This window comes from Ammodytes marinus (genome assembly GCF_949987685.1).
Source record: "Ammodytes marinus genome assembly, chromosome: 15".
Lineage (NCBI taxonomy): Eukaryota > Metazoa > Chordata > Actinopteri > Uranoscopiformes > Ammodytidae > Ammodytes > Ammodytes marinus.
The window spans coordinates 5,416,454-5,440,932 of NC_137219.1; the positions used below are offsets into that span (position 1 = coordinate 5,416,454).

The 24,479-nt window shown below is 40.2% G+C and overlaps 1 protein-coding gene across 1 annotated transcript; it reads right to left on the reverse strand.

Annotated features, from left to right (window-relative positions):
* Positions 1-542: 542 nt before the first annotated feature.
* On the reverse strand, positions 543-23,727 carry zfyve26 (zinc finger, FYVE domain containing 26). The gene is made up of 43 exons (XM_080042891.1): positions 23,634-23,727; positions 22,382-22,663; positions 22,207-22,282; positions 21,949-22,035; positions 21,562-21,711; positions 21,001-21,343; positions 20,775-20,899; positions 20,367-20,531; positions 20,123-20,211; positions 19,867-20,018; positions 19,564-19,764; positions 18,211-18,777; positions 17,791-17,955; positions 17,557-17,708; positions 17,065-17,308; positions 16,288-16,551; positions 15,965-16,084; positions 15,521-15,691; positions 14,892-15,125; positions 14,606-14,711; positions 13,392-14,242; positions 12,808-13,007; positions 11,984-12,088; positions 11,707-11,829; positions 11,245-11,421; positions 10,155-10,404; positions 9,596-9,694; positions 9,179-9,366; positions 8,373-8,509; positions 7,914-7,942; positions 7,508-7,647; positions 6,833-7,053; positions 6,219-6,366; positions 5,718-5,927; positions 5,164-5,379; positions 4,485-4,682; positions 4,120-4,200; positions 3,880-4,013; positions 3,334-3,508; positions 3,063-3,122; positions 2,736-2,918; positions 2,559-2,609; positions 543-2,117 (listed from the first exon to the last, which is right to left on the reverse strand). Exons 2-43 carry the CDS (start codon positions 22,570-22,572, stop codon positions 1,905-1,907), a joined length of 7,791 nt encoding a protein of 2,596 aa, XP_079899017.1. The 5' UTR covers positions 22,573-22,663; positions 23,634-23,727; the 3' UTR covers positions 543-1,904.
* Positions 23,728-24,479: the final 752 nt, after the last annotated feature.

Below are 24,479 nucleotides of genomic sequence, written 5' to 3' on the forward strand. Positions count from 1 at the left end.
ATGATGTAAATAAACAGAAATATTACTATAAGTGTGCTTGTATCAATCCTTTGCACAATCACCACACAGAACAAATGATCACAGCTGTTGGAGGAAAAGTTTGATTCTATGAGAAATTTCCTTATTTACATTCTCGCCATGAGTCGGGTTAGAGCATGACACAACCTTATGTCTGTATGTATGCTTCTTCTTTGTCTGCTACACAAGTCTTTTTTATAGCTTTTGTTATTTACACTGTACAGCTCTTTGGTACACTGTTGTGTGCTTTATATACAAGTTGAGTTTGAGTAGAGTAGTTAGCCTGCTAGTGGCAGTAATTTAATATTTTAGTGTCAGGGCAAATCTCTCAAAAAGTCTCATCTAACTAACTTCTAACTAAAGGGAAGAAAGAGGCAAATTTCTCAAAAGTCAAACTTTTCCCCTCATGTCAAGAAACTGGGCAGCAATAAGTTCCATATTTTAAACAATTTTTTAATTATTGTTTAATTTTATATTACAGGTGATGGAGAAATCAAATACATTTCAAAATCATTTGTCTCTACATCATCAAAGCAGTTACTGCATTTAATTATTCATTTGATTTTTTATACAATTTTTACCAAAAGAAGTAACTCATACTCAGTATAAAGTGCGGCAGTGATGAGAACAGTCTGGGTTAAGGAGGATTAGAGTACAAGAATGTCAGATGGATGCATCTCAAAAGGATTTTCTTTTTTTTCATCTCTTGCCTATCATCGCGTATTATCACAGTAATATTTGTCAGTTTTCAGGCCAGTGCAGTAACACACTATGTCCTGAAATACACATCTAGTATCATTGAAAAGGCAGCTTCAGCAACACAAGTGAATGTCAGGTAAATTTACTCAAAAAAACACATTTTGTGGTGACAATGCAATTGCACTGTTATCTTGACCAAGGTGTAGGTTTATGAAAAAAAAAAATATGGCAAAAGTGAAATCCCTTTTTTAAACATTATTTGACTCGTAATGTGTGTGATTTAATCACTACATATTTGAAATTGTCAGAAAGATGTGTCAAGTCTTTTGATTTAAAGTTAGCGACACAGGAAACACATTAGGAGGCATAAAAACGAGCCACCGATAGACAAAACTAATGGCTAGAAAGAAGGCTAGAGAGATGATTTCATTAAATTAACTTGATGTATAAGTGTGTCCCTTTCTGTATCCAACCTTAAACTTTTTCTGTTTCTTGCAATTTTCGCAACAACATCCTTAAATGCCCGAAAATTCTGTGCGATATTAATTTCCCTTACCAAAAGGGAATATACCCTGAAAGCTGGCCGTAAAATGTGCGATACAATATCAGGTAAAACAAGATTTTTCAGTTTCTTTCAAGGATCCAACATGTACCATTTTTTGGCGGAGGTACAAACCTTATCCACACACAGAGACAATAAAGACATAAGTATGAAAAAAAAAATAAAAAAAATAAACACATTTTGTCAGAGGCCTTCCACTCACTTGTAGATATTTTCCCTTTTGGCTGAGGTAGGAGATTAACGTTAGTCAAATAATGAGTTACAGATATGCTTATATTGTGTAATAACCACTATATCTCTTCGCATTGCAGGTAGGGAGTTTGTCATGTAATAGAGTTAGAGTCACATTTCTCTCAAATACTGTAAGGATGTGAAAAAAGCGAAGTATTTCCAGGATGTAAAGCACGGCGGTGATTCGTTAGGAAGTCCTTAACAACAGTAACAACATTTTCTAGATATTTCCACTGATATATGTGAAGTCATATTTATCTGATGGTTTATCAATCGTTTCCCGTACATTTTCTGGAACTGCATAACATGAGAAAAATCCTGGATCTTCTTATTTTTCGCCTCATCCTTCTTAAGTGCTGTACCTGTATTCCTTTGTGGTAGCTATCTTGTGCCTTTACCTGGTGTTGTTCTTGCCCTGGCGCTGCTGTGTTGACTTGTTGAGGTGTTCAGAGAGCCACTGGCGACAGATGTTCTGCATGACAGAGTCCTGCGCTCCCTCTGCGGCCTGTAGGACGTCCTGGACCAACGGCCCGGCCCGACTGGGCTCCAGCTTCACAGCAAGCAGGTAGGCAGGACGCAGCTTACTGCAGAGCAGGTAGGCTTTGATCTGTGGACAGAGGGAGGGTTTGGTGAGTGAGAGCAGTGTAGACAATGATTTTTACCTGTATACAACTTTCTGAGGGTCTATAAGCATTGATTTTCATGTTCATATTGTTAACCAGATGAAGGTCTAGTACCGAAACGTTGCTAGTTACTAATTTCTTTTTGCAAGTAAGACAGTGTTTGGGATTTCACTTTTGTGGACTAAGTAAATTCAGATTAGAAAAAGAAGACTAAAGACCCACCTCTTTAGTGGGGATCTTATTTGTATTTCTTCTCTTTTACTTGTTTTACAATCTTTTACATTTTATTCATTTAACTTTATTTTTTCATTATTATATTATTAACTTATTTGTAATAATTAATTAAAAGGCATTGTTTACACTTTTACTTGTTCTTATTTATAATTTAGAAAACATTTACTGCTATGCAGTCAGTTTAACAATACCTTGGTCTCTGTGCTCTTGGTCTCCAGAATGAGGCCTTCCAACTCCTTGGCCTAAATCAGACAAGGACAACAAAAGTTTTCATGTCCAAACAAACAAAAATAATCCAATTCATAGTTATGATTTATAACTATGGTAACACTCAATGTTTGATTCATTAAAATGTTCCTGTCACTCACCTCAGCGGGTCCCTTGTCTGCTATGGAGACACAGCTGAGGATGAGAGCGTCACAGTCGTTTTTAGTGGCGGTTCCAGATTCACCGACACATTTCAGCAGCTGCCTCACGGCTCCATAGTTCCTCTGTCGGATCAGCCTTTGGCCAGCTCGCACATACACCGCCTGGGCCTCCAGCTGGAAGTCCTGGCAACGGAAGACACAAACACTTCACAACAAGCTACTCAATAGTAACCAATTAAAGGCGTGCGTGGGCAATACAAATACATTTAATTTGACTTTACTTTTGTAGCTTCAATGTGTTGACATCTGATGTTATATTCAACATACCTGTATGACTCTGTATGCAATGCCAAATCCCTCTTCAATGTTTTTTCCTCCAAGCATCACCTGCAATCATACAAATGAATACAAAAACCTGAAAACATGTTCAGTGCAACAGTACAAGTGCTTAGATATTTATTTTTCTTCTTTTTCCCCCCATCTTCCACATCTCTAATCCAAGGTTTACACATAGTTAAGACAGCCTTTATGTAGTTGGACTTAAAAAAAACTCAGTACAGAAAGTTTAACACTAGGATAGTAATAACTGGAACCTCACCTTGCAGGCAACCTCTATTTTCATGGGGCTTCCTCCGAACAGTGTGGGAGGTGAGTTGGGTGCAGCAGACGGTGTGTTGGATGTGTTGGTCTGTGGAGTCCTGGACGGGGTCGCAGTCTCACAGCGGTGCAGGAAACGTGTCACCTCCAGCTGAAGCTCAATGGTGTTCATGTGCCTGATAAAAATAAGGCAGGACAAGATCATTTATAGATACATGTATATATGTATCTGTGTATATACTGTACTGTATCGGTGAATTAATATATGCACGTATTTTATCTTTATTTGAATGTATTTATTTACTTATTTATTACCAGATATTCTTCACTTTTTTTTTACAGTATTTTATTTATTTAGTTTATATATCTTGATCTTTAACAGTATCAACTGTATCAAGATTAAACCGTTTGAACTTTCTGTAATCAACAGCAAGAAAAAAACTGGCAATGTCATAAATGTATGCAACACTCTGAAAACAAAATACATATATACTATATATATAAAATAATTATAACATATAGACAGTCTGAGGATATATTTAATCACCTGGACACGTCACTAGATGACATTGTCTTCCTGAAGGAGTTGTTGTTGACCTGTGACCGTTTCCTCCCGGCACCTCGGCTCTGCTGCTCCTGCAGGTATGTCCTCAAATGTTCTTTGGCTCTCACCAACCAGCGCTGTAACAAGGTCAAGGTTAAGTTCAGAGCTTAAACTTAAGAGGCACACGGTCAACTTTCTCATATTTCAATTATTTTTTTCAGAATGCTTCAAAAAGAGATATACCTGCTGTTCTCCCAGCTGTAGGTAGGAACTGGCTCCATGTGTAAAGAATCGGATGCAGGTCATTGCTGCACGAACATGATCCTGTCCAAGTAAACAACATTTAACATATTATAAGAAGGGTTTATTCATACGTACTAGATGGTTTTGCACTTTGCTATATTTAAAAAAATATATCTTTTTACTTTCGTGCTTAGTATATTATTTCCTAAAGTTTCCAGTGTTATATGCACAATTGTAATTGCCCAAAAAAATTAGCCCCGAATGTATTAGTGGAGTGTATGTGAAACTGAATTGCTCAATAAAAGATACTTGATAAAAAAAAAAAATAAAAAAAAAATGTCTATTAATATTATAGAGACGCCAACCATCATGAACTGCTGTAGCTGGTAGAGTGTGTGGTAATATCCACGTCGCTGTAGGAACTGGCAGGAGGCGATGAGGTAGCGGCTGCACGTCTCCAGGCCCGGGTCAAGCTTTTCCAGAATCCCCTGCAGCATTCCCAGACGCCCGCGCTCCAGACTGGGCTGCAACACGCCCTCTAGAAACACCTCATCTGGGCACTCCTGGGGCATGAGTAAGAACAAAAACATGTCAAGGTTTTAATAGGGTAACAATTTACTTTGAGATGTGTCATTTCAGACCACACCTGGATATACAGTATGTATATAAGACTTTACCAACTAAGGCCAGACACTGCAGGTGAATAGGGTAGGATGTATAGACATAGACATCATCATGAAACTTTGCCAGTTGATTATTATCTATTTATTATTATATTTTTTTGACATTTTTTTCAGAAATGCAAATTTAGCTAAACCTAACTAGTTATGCCTGCTCTGCATCTTTTTATAAACCAAAAATCTAGATGTTCAATAAAGCCAGAATTAAAATGTTTGTCCAAAGTTTTTACAAAACAGATTTTGGACATTTTAATAAAAAATTACTCTTACAATGTGTTTTCAGCAGGTGAAATAAAGATAATTAGCCCAAAACTCTCAACATTTACCTGTGTCCACATTGTTAATCACACATGCTAAGCCTCACCTTGTTGAGCAGGTAGGTCAGAGCCTCCGTCATACAGTCATGGCGCATGTAGAAGCTGATGAGGGCCAGGTGTGTCCCGTATGTGTTCAGGTAGTGGAGACACTCCTGGTGGAGGTTACTGCTCTGAGTCTGTCCCTCTGGTCGCTCCACGGGCCCAGCCTCACACAGGGCGTCCTCCAGCTCTCTCAGCGACGCCAAGATGTCCTCACCATATGACTGAGAAAGACACAGGAATAGACACACAACAAACATATCACTTAAAGTCAAGAATGTATAGAATAAGTGAGTAATTAGGAAATTATTATTGTGCACAATAACATTATAACAAAAAACTTGTTATAGAGGGGATTTTATCCAAAGCACAGTACAATAAGGTTAGATTGAACTGAATGTATCGATGAACCACTGAAACATATACAGTATACTAAACAAAGCTCACTCATATATTTTCCCATTTTTTCACACAAAAAAACAGGTTATATTAGGTTTCTGGACATGTTTAGGTTCTCATTCTGCATTTTAATTAACAAGGAATATAACATTTATGTTCTTACCGAGGCCAGAGTGGGCTGTACACTGCTCTCCAGATGCTGTACTATCTCCTGCAGCAGTAACGGTCCCAGGTTGAACTGGTTACGATCCACTGGAGCCTTCAGGCAGCGGACAAACTTCTCCCTGGCTCCTGAGAGGTTCCCTGCCTTCAGAGAGGCCATCCCCCACGCCTGCCACACGCCACCAGGGTCCAGGCCACTCTTTGTAGACACCTAAAACAGCAGCCAGTAAAAATTACAGCCATGGAATTTCACTCTCTGGAAGTCAGAATTTACCAAATTTAATCATTATTGTGATGGCAAGGAACTTTCAGTTTTAGCGCCCCCTTTGGACAGAAGCGGTATTTATTTTATGGCACCAGTCCTCAAGATTTTTGCTAGCGCATTCCAGCGACGGGTGCATTTGTTTAGGAAGTGAGTGAAAGAGACCGAGAGGAAAATATTTTAAAAGCTTTTGTAACAGTTTTAAGGCCTTAGAAATACATAAACCACCAGCTGCCTCACCTCCACTGCTAGCTTGTAGTGCTCTGCTTCCAGCAGCTGGTTACGGAGACGCGTGACAGCAGAAGTCTCCAGAATGTCATCCAGAGAGGGAACGTATTTGTAATTGGCCGTCACAAGAATTTTGAGCACGTCCACTTTACTGATGTAACTGTGGAAACAGAATAAACAAAAGGGAAAGAAAGAGAGTGAGAAGGCAGGTGTGTTTATGTGTGAGAAAGATAAAGGAAGATACAAAGACAGTGAGAGGCTAAATTGCATGATCTGTCACATGTCAAAATGTCTTCTTTAACAAAGATATATATATATAATCCCAGCTTCAGGGCATGTACATAGCTGAGGTTCCATACAGGTGTTTACACAGTGTACAGTATGTTCTCGATACAGTCAAGGAATGTACAGAATGCACTTCATTGACAGCCCACTCAACTACAACCCTGGATCTGCTAACTGTATCAACACCAGATCTCTTTTCAGCTCATACAGACACAGCCTAGTAAACGTTTAAACTCTTGAGCATGAGATGCGCTATGTGACCCGTCTCACCCTCACCTTTCAACCTGCTAAATAACTGCCCCATAGTCTTCACATTACAATGAACTAGAGTAACACCTTACCTGTCACACAAGGCCAGATCCTGGCTGCGGCCGACCTTTACAAACATGAGCTTGGCACTGAAGAGCAGCTGGCGCATGATGTCAGTGAGGAGGCAGGCGTCCACCTCTGGATTTGTCAGTTTACGGGACAGAGAGCGACAGTGGCTGATGAGCTGGTGACCACAGGCCGTCTGGTCACTGTGCAGGGACAAGACCGCCACGCAGAGGTACGCACTGGGAGCCTTTGGGGTATAGAAAAATAATGCAACGATTAGTCTTACTGTATTCAGTGGCTTAACCCATACAGTAGATTGTATATACAAGAGGGTTAACCTCATGACATGGCGCGTTTATCTGAGTCATTAAAGTCCTTACGTTAGTTCATCGCAAAACAAAATATGCAAATGATCGCCTAGATGTAGGATGAGTAGAAATCCATAGGTTCTTAATGTTAGCCGTTAACGTCGCTATGACCACCAACTACACAGAGATGGAACTATCTTGTAATGGGAACACAACCTCCAGAGAAGTACCTGGTACCAAATGAGAGTAGAGCCGGTACCATGTAACGGATAAGCGCAAAAAGAAAAGTATGTCAAATGTATTTGCAGGGTATGTAACCTAATTCATAATGTTTAATAGTGTCAAAGGAATTTAAAATTATTTTGAAGATTTAATCAATGCTTATATCCAGACCTGTTCATAGTAGAACTCGCTCCGCAGCAGTTGGTTCGCTGCAGGGTTTGTGCTGAGCTGAATCTGTCGATGGACAACTTCAGGCAGATGCAGCATCCCATCTAGAGCTCCCTCGGTTACCATGGGGCTTCCACTAGCCACTGCACAAAGACAGAGGAGCAGAAAATAAAACGTAATAAAAGCTTATTATTAAGGCCCCTGTACATCATTTATTTGAGAATATTTTGGATATTTCTTCAACAACAAAAAAAAAAATCAGGATTTTAATGCAAGGTCAATCGTACATCATGCTTCTACTGATTGCCACATTTTCTGAGAAAATAAATGAACTCAAACTGATACTACAAAGAAGAAGTAGTTCACATGAGAGTGACAACATAGAAATATCTGATGTTTTGTAATTTACCTTCAGCTGGTTCCAGCTCATCATCAGAACTGCACATGGAAAAAAAGAAAAATCACATGTATCTAAATCCCTTTTTTTGCAGTGTTCCTACCAATTATTTTACTCTTCGATAACTTTCAAAGTAAAGCCTGAAGATTTTTAGACACCCCAGATGTCATATTGGTTTTGACACTTGAACTAAACTGATCAGTTGTAAGTTCTAAAATATTTATATTATTCCAAAAACATGCCTACATACTAACTGTACAGTAACTGAAAACTACCCCTAAAATGCTGTGAATGTACACAACAAGTTGTAAAATAAAAGCAGCTATATTCTTTTGTAATCATGCACTAAAGTTACCCATTCATTTTGGAGTCCTTTCTTGATTATGCCACTCTGCTTTGACAACAGAAACCCCCCTATTTTAAGTTTATTTATGTTTTTTTTATTATATTTGACACTCGAAAGGGTCTTACTCTGGATGAAAGTAGCCATAGCACTGGTCACACACTCTGACTTCTTCTTCTGGGCAACCCTCAACAGTCATCTTGTGCTCTGAACACGCGTGACAAACCAGACGGCCACATCTCCGACAATGATGTCGTCTGTTGAACTGAAAGTGGATAAAAAAGCAAAAGACAAAGAAACATTGTTTACTGAAAACAGCACATAATGGCCTTTACTGTTTTGCTGTCAATATGTTTAAAATTCAACTAGTATATAAATTCAATATATCTTCCTTTCACAGTTTTGTTTATCCAACCCATTTGGGTATAGAATAACTGTTTGCATTACATAATTCTGGACAATTACAGTACTAGACATTAGGGCTGGGTATCGTCAAGGACTTCGCGATACGATACGTATCACGATACACTGGTCACGATACGATATATCACGTATCTTATTATCTTATTATTATCAATCATAAAAAAATTAATAAAAAAAAAACAATATTTTGATATAAAAATCGATACTGATATCGGGAAACTAAGTATCGCGATATTTCGATTTTTTGACACAGCCCTACTAGACATTTAATTTCTCCATCTGATAAGAAGATTTAGTATAATTTAGGAAGTAAGGCTTTCTCTAAGACAATTATATTTCACAGAAAATTGCAGAGTATTGTATACATCTAAAGTATACATCTAATTACAATAATTAGTTTTGGGCTTTTACAGAAATCTATTTTAAAAATAAATCTATTTTAAATGTCGGCAAGTAAACATTTTTTATCTAAGAAAACCCATGTGAGTCTCACACCGTTGTGCCCACTCACCATGGTGAACCTCTCCCTCTGGCAGACCATACACACGTCCCTCTTGGTGTCAGGGACCCAGTCCTTACGGGCTGGCGGTTGGTCTGGAGGCTGGAACTTAACAGACGAGCGGCGGCTTCTGCCTCCTGATATTCGGTCCCTATCTTTGTCTGTGCTGTTTGAGGAGGAGGTGTGTGTCGGCGTGCTGCCTGGAATTAAACATAAGGAAGTAAATAATCAATTGACTGAAGATAAAGAGTTTCCATCTTCTCAAAATTCAATCATAGTAAAAAAAAAAAAAAGTTTTAAATTAAATTCACATGAGAAATAGAACATAACTATTAAATTAAACTGGGATAAAAACGTATCTTCCAAGCTGAGGTGAGAACTTGTAAATATTGTGGTGAGTGGTATTCACTATGGAGGATAATGTTTCACCTGTAGAGGATGATGGAGACTCGATTCGAGTGGAGGTCATGGAGCCGCTGTCTTGTGCAGGACACTGCATCAGAGAATCCTGGAGACTGATTACGGAGTCTAAAAAATAAACATATATCATATATTATGTTTCTATCTATCTATCTATCTTTTTAGGGACCCCAGGAAGAATAGTTGTCACAATGGTGACAACTAATGGGGATCCAACAAACAACAAACAATAAACAATCTATGGATATTCACTGTGCTAAAATAACAGCTTGAATATTGTACAACACAGTATATATGTATTTCTGATTGATTAAGTACCAAATTAATCCTGAATCCTGTTTAAGTTTGTAATTTTCTCACTGTGTGTCTGTACTGTATTTTTTTACATTTTCGGTAATAGTACAGTAAATTACATTATGAAAAGGAAATAGAGACTAGGGATACAAAGATCATCAATACATCAATCTTTAACATTGTATCATCTTGATCTCATCATAAACATTCTTATTATCATAATTGCATATTTCAAATTCATCATATCTCCATATAATGTGAACTCGGCACCGACCCGATCTAGACATCTGTCTGGGGGCGCAGGAGAAGTCCAGGGCCTTGGCGGCGTAGTCGGCCAGAAGCTTGTCGATGTCCTCGGCACTAAAGCCCGCCTCCTGACCAATCAGAAGGCTCCGTAGCGTCCGCACCGCCACCTCGGCCCAATCAACCTTCAGGTTCATCAGCAGCTGCTCCAGCATCAGCACCGGCTCTGACAGCAGGGGGAAGTAATCCTGCCGCCCTGCAGGGGGCAGAGTCAGCAACACCTGCAGGAGGAAATGCAGCCACTTGTGTTACCACAACTACGGGATATGGAGCAATTTGGTATCTGTTGAAGAACAATGTTTTAATGGTATAAAACCAACATATTCCACCAGATAAAGTAGCTACGAGGAGCTTTAGGTGTTGGTTTATTCTAGTGGTCCCTTTGGACATAGTGCTTTTATGACACAGGCGGCGGCAAATGCATTTGTTTAGGAAGCGAGTGCAGGAGACGCCATGTCAGGCCAAGTTATATGTGACTATGGAAGATAAATAATGGTAATAAGACGAGGGTGAGGCAATGTAAACTTTGATTAATATCGTTCGGGAAACACAGGATGTTCCCTGAAAACTGGTAATTTATTATCATCAGAGGAAAAATTTGACATTTAAAAGCTACTCATAGGATGTTTAAGATACCAATCTCGTGACTCATCTTATCATTTGCGGAATACTGGAAGGTCACAATACACATCATTCTGTAGCAGATAATAATCTCTTTACAATTTAAAGAATTGAGAAGTTTCACATGTATTTTCTTCATGCGAAAATGCAAGAGAATAGGAACAGATAAAAAACAGATTACCGGTGTATATTCCTTTGAAGATTAAAGGGGACGTACAGTGTGAGCAGGAATAAAATGTGCTTTCCTGGAATGTACCTCTGTGGATACAATACTCCTAAAAAACTCCCCAATGACCTTTCAAAAAATAAAGTCAGATCAAAGCCTCCCATTTATTATAGCAGTTGTATGTGCAGTATGTGATTGTTTTTTCACCTTAATGTGACAGCACTTAGAAAAAGCACTCATGCAGATACCACTAATTGATACATTATGTACAAACCTTAGAGCCAAGGTGCAGTGCGTGGATGTGTTGTCTGCGCGCTGGAGACACCTGCCTCTGGAAATGCAGTGTGAGGTAATCGGACAGGAAGTGACAGGCAGCCAATCCTGGGCGCCGGTCCAGAGCGCACTCACAAACATCCAGCCCGACAGCAGAGTCTGAGAGGCCCTCCAGGAGCTAGAAATAAATACATAAAATTAACAAAAAAAGAGAAAAACTTTCACAGCAACAAATGGAAGAATCATAATTCAAAAGAGTAAATGTGTCCATTGTTGTAAAAGATATTTCGTCTTTATTCACAAAATTGTATTTAGCATAATGAAAATCTTCCACTCTCCCGTGACTCTAATACTCTTCAATACGTTAATAGATGTCATCTGCTAAGGGATCGAGTTAGCAGTCCCTGACACAGCCTAAAATGGATTTTGATCTAAAGTGAACCAGAAGTCAAGCGGTCTGGACCTGGAAAGCCTCGTCCGTCTGTCCGCTCTCCAGCAGATGAAGCAGATGCTCCGTCTGTAGCGTCAGTCTCAGCTGCTCAGATACCGGATACAGCTCAACCCACTGCGCACACAGAGCAAACTCCTGCAAAATATTCAATAAATGAAATAAACAAATGTGTAGTTTGGAGATCAAGGCGTGTGCTATAATTAAGCAGAGGGAATATCATGTTCTTGGTTGTATACATAATAGTGACACTGCTCACTAACACTAACAGCTGCAGGTGAGTAACACCTACTTTTGCCTTTATCATCAAAGATAACATGGACTCAGAGTTTGTCTTAGATTCAGTCCTGAGCTCCTGCCAAGTCGTCCAGGGCAACGCAGGCTTTAAACTCAACACCTGTGGGAAGGAAAGAAAACATTTGGCATGTCACAACGAGAAGTCAAAATTATGTAACTGTAGAATGCGGTTTGTCGTTGTGTAATCCAATATCACAAGATGTAAACAAGTCGTAATAGTTCATCAAAAGTTCCCTCTGTTGCAAAACAAGTAGTTGTAATCGTACTGGAAATGATTTCATCTGTAAAATTCCCTCTTGTGGCTAAATAGGATTATCTTAAGCCTGTTGACACTGTCAGGTGTATATTTCTCACTTTTGACACCAACGATTACTCCCTCCTCCATTGTATTTTCAATCTCTTGTACATTTATCTACCATTTTGCAGTAGTATGTTGTGGGAATCTCTTTTGTTTAAAAGGAGTCAGGGATTCTGGAAAACGCTTGTTGTCAAAATCAGTCAATATCTCCTCATTATCCACTACCATAGACTATATGGTGTACCATAGACTGTATGGATAATACAAAGCCTAGGCTCTGTAAACTGGAATGTTGCTAGCTACGATGGGCCCCTTTGTTTACATGCATGTTTACAGAGCCTAGGCTGTGTATCAACACCCGATTATTTATCAGCGCACGCGGCACACACAGTACGGACAGGTAACAGATTGTGAAAGCGAGATATTCACTGATTTTGACAAAAAGGTGATTTTGACAACAAGCCTCCTCCAGAATCGCTGACTCGAACTTTAAAAAACTATTTAACTTAAGTCTGAATTACCCAGTGGTAGATGTCCAGTTCTTTCTTCTTGAGCTGTAGCTCTGTCCTCAGCTCGGTCTCTGTGTCGGGGTCGTTGAGGCAGAACTCCAGCAGCTCCCGGCAGGACGCCAGAGGCCAGCGCTCCAGAGCCGTGAGGGCAACGCGCGCTCGCAGGTTAGCATCCTCTACACGGAACAGCTGACCTATACCTTCATCTCCATCTGAACAAAGAAAAACACATGAACAACAGACATTTGAGCTCCATTTATTACAACTCTAAAGAACATACTTCCACCATATGGATTAATTTACAATATATTCCAAACAAACACAAAATAATAATAATACCTTGATGTATAGAATAGTATATAATCAATATCTTATCAATTCTTTCCAAATCCTAAAAGTAGGGGCCTCTGTTTTTTTACACAGTACTTTAAAATGAACTTCTTAAGGGAAGAAAACATAATCTGCCCATTCCAGAGGGTACCTTATATTTTCGACATTTTGGAAAAATACACAGCTGAGCCTAAAATATATATTTTTTTTTTACAAATAATCAATATCCATTCTTGGATTGCATTGCATTTCCCATCATTCCTCACCTTCCAGGGCAGCACAGGCGAGCAGGCGGTCTCTCAGCGCCCCCTCCTGGCTGCAGCCTTGTCCATACAGCTCCAGCAGACTGAGGGCTCGACCCAGGTCCCTGGAGGAGAGAGCTTTCTGGAAGGCTTCAGCAGCCACCGCTTGGGCCACCTCCTCTTGAGGCCCGGACAGCAAGAGACTCACTAAGGGTTTCCCACAAATCACACCTGCTAGTCCACTGGAGCCTTCCTCTCCTTCACTTAACAAGGAGCCCAGCACTGGTTCAGCCATGGTTTGGAGGTAAGACTGCAGAATAGGGAACTCTTTAAGGAGGTTGTCTGCTTCACGAGAAATCTGCTCTCCATCAAGTACAACCTCTTTGCGGTCACTACGGAAAAAGCCAGTCCATCCGGAAGATTGTATCCGGGCAGTTTCTCCTTTGCAGGCACTAAGACATGCTAGAGTGGCTAGTAAAGGTGATCGGGACTTTAGGAAAGATAAAGCCGATGGTGTGAGGAGAAAAGAGTTTGAGGAAGAGGGGGATGAGGATGAGGATGACTGTGATGGAGGTGAAGTGGAGAGGTTGGTGGGTGTAGTGGATTGGTCTTCTGCTGAGGCGTCGGACTCAGAGCTAGCGTCAGTAGACCTAGATTCTGTGATTCCCAGAGTTGACATGTGTTCCTGAGCGTGTTGTTGGAGCAAGGCAGACAAACTGGCAACACTGAACACTCCCTCAGCTTTATGGACCGGACAGGAATGGATTTCAACACGTGGAGAGGAGATCCAAACAGGCAGAGACTCACAGCATCGCTGGATAATCACCTGCTGGACGCTCAGACGTAGGCCCTCCTGCTGCAGCAAGGACAGCACTCTGCGTGGAAGACAAACGATGGAATAGTTAGGTAAGCTGCTGCCCTTAGGCCACTAAAACATGTTTTAAATCGAGTTCACCTTATTTTTGTGTTGAACTTTACAACACCATCAGATTATTTGAATATTGTAAAGAATAGAAAATAATTTTAAATAGTTTATAAATCAAAGAATATATTATAGATTTAGATCTCAGTTTTATTCACATAAACTATTATTGTACTGTTTCAGATGATTTATGCCATGCACCAGTTGTGAGGGAACACAATTTAGCTGCAGTTCAAGTAGGTCACAAGGTTAGGATAGAATAGCAAAGCCATATATACATTTGTTTGCAGTGATTGGGCTTAACCACTGAGCGTACCTGTCAGGAGACACTTGTCTGTCAAACAGCAGGTGGGAGAGAAGCTGAAATGGGGCTTGAAGCAACACCAGCAGTGGATTCCCAAGCTTTACTTCACCGCTTTGGTCTGAAAAGAAACAGTTGTTTTACCAGTTGTAAGATTAAGAGTCACTATTATATTCAAGGATAATGTAGGTAGAGGGAAGTTAGTGTCAAATAAGTCATGATGCAGAATAATCTAAAAATACTTATTTTTTTAGATCAGCAATCTTTCCAACATCATATCGTCATTGACAAATTATCTTACCTTCTGAACTGAGGCTTCGCACCAACACAGACGCTAGTGTGTTGACGTAGTCCAAGAAGCTTCGCACATAATCTGGTCTGGCGAGATCTCCGTCGGGCTCGAAGGGGCAAAGCTGGTCCAGGGAGCGGAGCAGCTGCTTCATGCTGGAGCGCACAGGGTGAGCGTCCAACTCCGACTGCTTCAGACTCGCCTGCTCGACCAATAAGGGCAGGAGACCACTGCCCACACTGCCGTCTGTGAAACAAGAGGTAACATCAAAACACACAGCTCATTCAAAATATCTTAGATAATGTTAAAAGTATATATATTATAATTCCAAGTTTTCTCCTGTAACTTACCCAGTGTTAAAGGAAAAAATCCATACATTAATTGTTAAAAAAAGAATGCTAAAAGTGCTATAGCAGTTACAACTCAAATGTTCTTCTCGTTGAAGTTATCAAAAGACGATTTTTATTTTATCTATTTTTTTTAACAAATTTGTGATAAACATAGGCTACTACTCCAAGAAATGTAATTGTTTCATTGATAGGTTTAGATTCATTATGCCTCAACATAGAAATACATTTGACCACCAAAACAAAACAAATGTAACTTAATTGCAGTTGAAAAATCATGGTTACTGTGCTAACCTGTGCCATCTGTTGCAGTGCTGAGTATGTGCAGGGTGCTCTCCAGACGTTGAGCCAGACTGAGCCGAGCAGCAATGCTTTCTTCACTCAGAGTTGGGTGGCAACACTGGAGAACCTCCTGGACGCAGCAGCCGAACGGGCTGGAAAACACTTGGTCTTCACCAACAGCTTCTGTAAACAAGAGAGGATCAGTAACATCCAAAACAATAAACAATTGTGTACATTCTGTTAATTTTTCATATAAAATATTTGGTCAGGAACATAATTTTGCATCTATAGGTGGTCATTTTAATTTCCATTATGTGATCAGCCACATAGATCTACTAAAAAAAATCTACTGGCTAAAATTCCTTTTTAAACATTCAAACTACGTGGCATTTTGATATCTATGTTACATATTTTCTCATTCTTTGAACTAAAATGTATGTGTGTGTTTTGATTCACCTGTCTTTACTGAGCCTTTACTGTTGGGAGAATGATTCAGGATCTTGTTGATCTGTTGTAACACCATGGGAAATCCACAGATCCCCTCAGCATGAGGAAGCTTAAGGTCCACTCTTACTCCTGGGGAAACACACAAGGATTAAAGATGAAAAAACAATATTACTACCTGTTCAAAGCGACTAATAAACACATGCAATTGAAGTTGGTCTTGTTCAAAGCTCCATGTTAGAATAAAGCTAAATCTTATCTTCAATACATCAACATCCCTAAAATAATAACTTAAAAAAATCATCCAAAAAATACCCTAAAAATCAGCCTATTACCTCTAGCCTCCAGACTGGTGTTGAGCCTGCGTTCTGCAGTGTCCAGTAGCTGTCTGGACGTCTTCCAGAGCTGACAGTGGCAGCAGGCCAGGTCGAAGGCGGCCATGGCTGCCGGGCTGAGCTCCTCTAGCAGAGTGTAGAGGAGACCAGAGGGGTCTGAGGAGCAGCGGCTCAGCCAGTAACCTTCCTCCAGGGAGGGCATGGGGTGAGCCGCCGTGCTGAGGAGACGGTCCGCTATGTCTGAGATGGAGTAGAACGCAACACCTGCAAGGACACACACAGTGAAGTTAGAACACGAGTTATTTACTGGACACAATATAGAAATGTTATGTGACTATACAAACTTTGGAATATAATAATTTTTTTAAATAAACAGTTGAAAAAAAAAGTGAGGGACATTATATGTATTAACACAGGTACATTTTTGACATAAAAATAACTGCACAATCATCTTAAACCGCTTTCCCAAGTCTGTTATACTGTAGAAACATGGTGGTGCTAAATGGCGGCGCACCCTGTTCCCATGTAGATACAAAAGGCTCATTCTAAGGTAATACAATAAACAGGAACTCTTATTTTCAGGCGACTACACACTAATTAAAAAAACATACTTATGAATATTATATTAAATTTGTACCAAGTCTGTTCCGAAAAAATCCCAAAAATTCTACACGCTGTACCGTTAAACATGTGGTCCGACCTGCAAATGTATTCCTTAAATTAAGACATAAAATCATAAGCACAAAAATAAGAAAATTATTGTTTAAAGTATCAAACCTGCAGCAGCAGCACTTCCGATGGCCTGCAGTGTTGACCTCCCGCTGCTGCCCACTCTTGTCCTCCCCGGGCCTGTCCCGCCTGGCGCCCCCAAACCCTCTGAGGAGGACGAGGACGAAGACATGGAGCGGCTCTCCATCTTCTGCTCCACCCGGCCCAGCTCCACCAGCACTTCTTTATATCTCTCCATAAACACCAGCTCACCACAACAGGCCGACGCCTCCAGCTCAAACACCAGAGACACCTGCAGAGAAGACAAGAAATACACAGGACTCAGATAGGGAATCTCTGTCCATGTCTAGAACAGGACCTCCAAACTGTCAATATAGCGTTAGACTACTGCTTGATAAAATTTAAAAATATGTACATTTAGAACAACTTAAACTATAACTTAAAAGCAGATGGCCTTACATTGGTCCATGTATAACTTATAAACACAATTATGGTGTGTAATTGCTGTGTGTCTAGTCAATCAACCCTTAAGCAACAGACCTGATGTGCCTCCATGAAGTTCCCGCGGCGGATGCAGGCCATGAGCAGAGACTCTGGAGGGGACAACATGGCGGGGACCAGCCAGCTGTGAGGGCCTTCGCACGGACAAACCTCCAGCTCAACACAACCTGCTGCTGTGCCTCCTCCACCATCTGACAAAGGGCAAAATGGTCATTTTATCCACAAAATTTTAAAAAATTCTTTACATGTTCATATTCGTTGATCATATCTGACCTGATGTGCTGGGGCTAGCTTCTCCATTTTGTTTCTCCACAGAGGTTTGTCTCTGTACAGAATGTCTCCCAGGTCTCTTCCGTCTCCTCAGGCTCGAGCTGTTGCCGCTTGCCAGAGAAGTGACAGGACAGCCGACTGCTGACACCCGGAGAGGACTTTCTGAACCTGCACGGGAATTAACCATCAAGACTTAAAGTGGGAACTTTACATAAACATTTAAGAGGTCCTCGTAGGAGGTTTAGGAAATGAATACACCACAAACGAGAAACATAAGCGTGAACATACAAGAACAGGTCCTGGGTAAATGTTAGTACATTTGAGCAATAACTGATAATCCTTTGTTATGTCTCCCATGCAGAAAGGTATATAAAAAAACTAAATATAAAAGCAGAAAAAATATCCAAAGATTGTGTATCTCACCAGTTCCACTGCCCTGATTGCTGGTGATGATCTGCAGCCTCCATTGAGCCTCTGCGGTGCGTTTGGACAGCCTCTGTAGTCGCCCACCGAAGGTTTCTGCCCTCACGGAGCAGCCCAGACTCTCCGCTACCTCCCCCTCTCCTAGCAGCGCTCTCCCTGCCTCCTGGCCCTCCTGCTGGCCCACCACACACATGCCCTCCAGCCCTTCTTTCAACAGCTTCAGAAAACCCTCCATGGCCGTCACATCCACAAGGAACCCCCTGCAGCCCTGGATAAAGTGCCCCAGGTCCAGGTGACTACAGTGGGGTGCTGTGGGTGAACTTGAACGCCTCTTCTGGTTCTCTTTCCTGGTCTTCTTAGTGTCATCCATCTTGGCTTTGGTTCCCAATTCTATACTACTGCTGTGATTTGAGTTGGTGTCTTTTGGGATCTGTGCGGTAAAGTCAGCGGTGGACAGAAAGAGAAGAGAGAAGATGTTCTCCAGGAGCTCCAGGCGGAACATGGTGGGCACGGCCTCCAGGTAGAGCTGACACTCAGACAGGTAGGTCTGGAACAGCAAATGGCAACCTGGAAAAAAACGTAAACAGAGATGAATAAGGTCAGAATATGATTCAGAACAATGTAAGAGAAGAAAAAGTATTTATGGACCTCAGACCAAGACCTTAAGTACGTAGCCTGCTGAACTTGATTTGACTCCACTCGTATGAAAAGGTAATGAATGCTTTGTGAATATAGCTGATTTTTATTTGTGTTTTTTTTTATTAATTGAAATGTTTGCTATTTGTCAATTGATGAAAATATCAAAGAAATTATTGTACTTTGATTGTCTCTTTGATTTGTGTTTAGTTTGATTTGTACATGATATATGTGATTTATTGACAACGCAAAAAAAAAAAAGTACCGTAGGTGCTCTCAGTTATGGAAAGGTTGATTTTAATGGATTCAAGTTTGAAAGTTAAGAAATTGACAAATTTCTTGATCATCAATTGGTCCTCTGTGCTGTCTTGGCCTCATAGTTTGTTCTCAATTTGTCCATATGGTCGATGTACTACTGTATTTGATAAATGTTTAAGACACATAATATCTTTATCTTTCCTATACAGAAAGTTACCCAGATTTGGCTTGATTGATTGATTGATTTTATTCAACCATTTCATATATAAAAACAAGAACAGCACTCTGTGACATACATAAAAAGCCAGGGATAAAAACACAAAAAAGCCCAAAGGCTTATTTCCATTGCAAGTTCCTACTAAGCGTAGATTTGTGCAAGCAAGATGATAATCAGCTAAAATCAGCCGACAGGAAACTGATTTATCATGCGTCATAAAATAAAAGCTTCAGCGTTCTGACCTTCTGAGGAAGTTGAGGTTTTATCCATTTCTGCTTCAGAGGGCTGGTGGTGCTGTTGCAGCATGAAGTCACAATCTGTGCAGTTTGAGTATTTATGTGCGTTTACACAGAGAGCGTAGATGGCGTACTTCATGGCACAGAAACCCTGGAACAAAACTACGTTCCTCTGCATAGCGGGGGCACTGACGGACTCACTGTCTTCTGTAGGGAAAGAAATATCTGTTAATCTTTTGGAAGTTAACCTATTAAATAATTTGTTTAGTCTAGTAGACACGCAATATAGAGTATGATGGAGGTGCTGACCTGGTCCTGGTGATTTTGGCAGTTGCTGCAGCAGATCCAGTATCTTGCGCTCTTCAAACTGAGCCAGAGGCGTCAGAGAGTGCAGAATGAACAGGGCAGAGTGGTTGTCCAGAGTGTGAAGCTGGGACAACAAGGCCTCCATGGAAATCCCTCTGAAGAAATACAAATACAATACAAAAAAATTAAATATTGAGAAATAAAAATGATATAGATGGAATTAAATGTCAGTCACATAAAATTAAAAAACTTGACTTACGGGTTGTTGTTTTTACACCATTCAAGTATTCCAAGCTGAGATGACAAGAGATTGGCAAACTCCTGCAGAACTAAGTCATTGGCTGATGCCTGAAAACAAAATATAGATTGTATCAGCAAATGACCAGATTGTGTCAAAAATATTAAACAAATTTGCCGATGTACAACTAGTTTTCCACTAAAGTTATACATAGAGTAAGAAGTTAATGTAGATGCCAGGACAGTTGGAGTATTTCCGTTCTGACCTGTTCCCTGTGAAGCACACTGAGCAATGTTTGAGCCGAGTTCAGACTGCGGCACTGCGTCCATCCCAGGAGCAACAGCAAGCGAGACAACGGCTGGAACTCCAACTGCAGCAAGTCTTTCAACTGAGAAAACTCCTCGTGTTTAATCAGGTCAAGGGCCGTAATCTACCGGAAGGAACCAATCACATTACATTATTGAATTTCATCACATGATGTCGTTGCTAACCAACTTTAATTGACCATCAGGGTACAGTACGAACAATAACAAAATTAGCATCACAAAGCTACCGAAGGAGGATTGTGCACACAGTTTACTTTTGGTTGAAAAACAGTTCTTCTTGAGTTGACACATTTGAAGCGTACATTTATGTCAGTATTGCCATGTTTCAATGGTCGTGGTACACTTACCAAGACCTGCTCCAGAAAGTGCTTTCCACTACTAAGGCACTCAAAGTAAATGGTCTTCCAAATGGCTGGACGATCCTTGTGGCAACATAAACTGAGGACCAGCTTCTCTGCTTCAGGAAGTTCCACTAGGAGGGGATATAAATAGGTAAACAAACTATAAGCATGACATCCGCAACAGGCCTTACTATCATTTATACAAAGATATCTCGCATAATGAAGACTCTACCTAGTGTGTATGGCGCGCTCCTCAGCAGTAGATCCCTCTGGAGTCTTAAAGCAGTGGAGCAGTACGCGGAGACCAGAGCGTCACTCCGCGGGCGTAGCAGTGATCCCAGGATCCTCTCCTCTTTGAGGGGCCCGTCTCTGGCCGCCCACAGCGCCTCACACAAGACCTCCAGCTGCCCCCCGCTGCTCAGCCCAGAGCTCCAAGGCATCACAGACAACACAGCGTAGATCTCCTCCACCCACTCATCCACCTTATCAAAGCCTCGCTCAGGTTTATCAAGCTTCTTCAGCAGGTGTTGGATGAATGTTTGCTGCAGGGTGCTGCCCTCTGTGCCTGGCTGGTCCTGTAGGAGATCGGGGAAATAAGAAAAAAAAATATTTCATAATTTCATATAAACAAAAACAGAAAAAGTTATAAAATGTGTTTGTATTCTTGCCTTTCCATCAGTATATTGAATGTACATTAAAGAGACCCATTCCTAAGTTTCTATAGTACCTTTTGTAAATTATCATCAGTGTATCATTTTGTACTGGTTTATTGTTATAATATGTTTGGCTTTACCTGTAAGAAGTGTGCTAAAGACTGGGCGAGTCTTGGCTTCTTTTTCTCCAATAAGGTTCGTAGCGCAGACTCAACAGCAACATTTGTTGTCCTTGAACCTACTGGGGGTTTCCGCTCAGACTGAGGCTTTAAGAAGGCTTGGTGTAACTCCTGTTGAAAGACAATTAATGTCAGTACTTTTAAATGGCCTAACATATAACACAGAAAAAAGTACATATCTTGGTAAACTTAGCCTGTGTAAACATTAAGTAACTAATTAAGCTTAAATTATAAAAAATTAAATAAAAAAATTAAAATGTATTGGCTTTCTTATCTAGTTTTTACTCCTGCATTTCAACTGTATACATAGTATGTTTGATTGCAGACACAAGTAAAAACAGTAATAACCTTGACAACCGTCTCTGGGATGCCCTCTGACCCCAGCTCCTCCAGGAGCAGCAGGAACTCCAGCTCTCGTCTGGCGTTGGGAGGAACCTGAAGTACATAAGAATAGAGTTATGGTAGCACAATGTTGTTTTCAGATGCCTCTTCATAACAAAATATAGAAAAGACACAAAAACAAATTTTTGAGTTGTAACGCAAACAAAGATGATCACCAATACCAACACACTGCTTTAGGCCATACTTGATTCTTCATTTTATTACCTGCTCTTCTGTCCATTTCTCCAAAACCTGAAGCCAAAACCAGGCCAGTTTGTGAGGACTGCCCAAAGACTCCCATCTACAAAATAAAAGCACAGTCATAACACAGATAACACACAAACTTTAACTTTTTGAATGAGGAAAATATTGCATTACAACATGCAACTTTGCGACTCACTTTAAACTGTAAGGATGGCAGACGATGGCTTTGATTATATCCCGTAGCTTTTCTGACAGTCCTCCTGTTGAGTTGACCAGCTGTGGGACACAGGCGTTGGCCAGCTCCCACTCTCCGTGCTGCAGGCATCTCTTGAAGTATTCAAACAGGTCCTGAAGGGAGGTCTCTTCCTCACGGCCAAACGGATGCATGGCCTCTTTCACTGTGATGATCCTCTGCTCAGCGGTCACAACTGAAAAGGCACCTTCACTTCCATACAGCCAAGATGGACACTTGAGCTTGCTACACATGGGACAGAAAAAGAGCTTTTAATGAGTTGTAAATGTATACATTATTGTAAGCAAACAAACTACGTTTTTTTTTCGTTTTTTCTCAAATCTTAAAATATGTTGTATTTATTCTCTTGTGTGTTCTTTGACATTGTGGGTCATTATTGTGTGTTTGTTTTGACTGTTGCACAATCAATTTTCCCTCTGGGGAAAAATAAACTTGAACTTTTCATTTATTATTGCCTTTTTTAAATCTACCAATTTTACGAATATTACAGCCTTTAATTGAATGGAGAGTGGACTAGTTGGTTCTTGATAAGTCACTTTGTTTACATTTTTTGTAACTCTTGTATATTTGTCCTACTTCTAGTAAGTCATGTATGGCAGATCAACTTCCAATTATTTTATAAAGTGTATAGTGAAATTGTATCTAAGAAGTCCATTATACAGTATTAGAAAGCATTTCCCTGCATTGACACAATGAATGCATACATTCAGCAATATTATCAGTTAATTTCTCTTTCAATTTTATCACCACCACTTACCATAAGTTTGCTATTTAAAATGTGTAACACACTTACTAACAAAGATATATATTGTGTTGAATTGTTTACAACCAAAAGGCAGCATCTGAACCCCAGATGAAACCTCAAAAACAGTTATGTTTGTATCATGTGCACCTTTAAATGACTGTACTAACAAACCAGGCACACTGAGCAATATAGAATAAAGACATCCGTAAATTGAGCTGCTGAGTTCAGAGAAACAGAGTCTTTAAATCAATGTTTTCAATGTCAATGTGAGAATATTCACCGTTCGTCTCTGATCTGACAGCTACACTTATATCACCAGCGTTAGCATTAGCTCAAAACGTTTCTCACTGGCTATAGCTGCAACAATAAGTTATTTAACTTCCATAACAGCGACCAGCCAATTCAACTAACACCTAAATATGTTAGCAAGGATTATGTGAAGGTACTTACTCATTGCTTTGTGCTGTTTCCTGGGAGAACTGGGGTTTATTTACACTCCCAGGCACAGCTTTCTCCAGACGTGTTATGCTAGCAGGCTAGGTGCATGTTAACCGGAGGTCATGTGACAAAATCAGCTGATTCTCCAACGCTGGTTGGTCAAAGGTGGGCACGAGGAGGGCGTTCCCGCAGTTCGAGCCGGGGACTTTCTTCTTTTCACTGCTGCCTTCAGGTGCTGTTGGAATTACAGGTATTCAAGGAGGAAGGTTTTTTATTCATTTATAGCCTATTCATCATAGACTACTCTATGCCTATATAAAAGAGCCTTTTCATAATTTTTATTTTATAGTATAATTTTTTTAATAGAATAGGCCTATGTTCTCATACATAAACTAACACAATTACCACAAGATAGTCACATTAAAGTCAAACCTAAAACAGTACATTTTGCTCACTTCTAATTTGTAATGAACATTGGATTTTAGATTCTGTTATTTTACTGGAAAATTGCTGGCAAATGGCAATTAAGATCAATTTACTTTTCCACTTTTCTTTACTTGAGGATCTTATTATTATCATTATTAGAGAGGAGCTTATGCATGATACAGCCAAAAATAAGAGAGTGCAAGACAATTTTATTTGGTTATTTCTTGAGTAATATTGAGGTCCTTCTTGAACAAGTAGGCTATCACTTGACCAATGAAGGCAGCACCAGGTTAATGAGAAGCCTGGCTGCTTGTATGGGAAGGAATACACAGGGTGCATAACTAGCATATAAAAAAGAAAGAGAAACGTGAAAATACAGAGAAGAATGGAGACGACTGTTTGTGGATGCAACAATGGATAGGCTATGTTTGT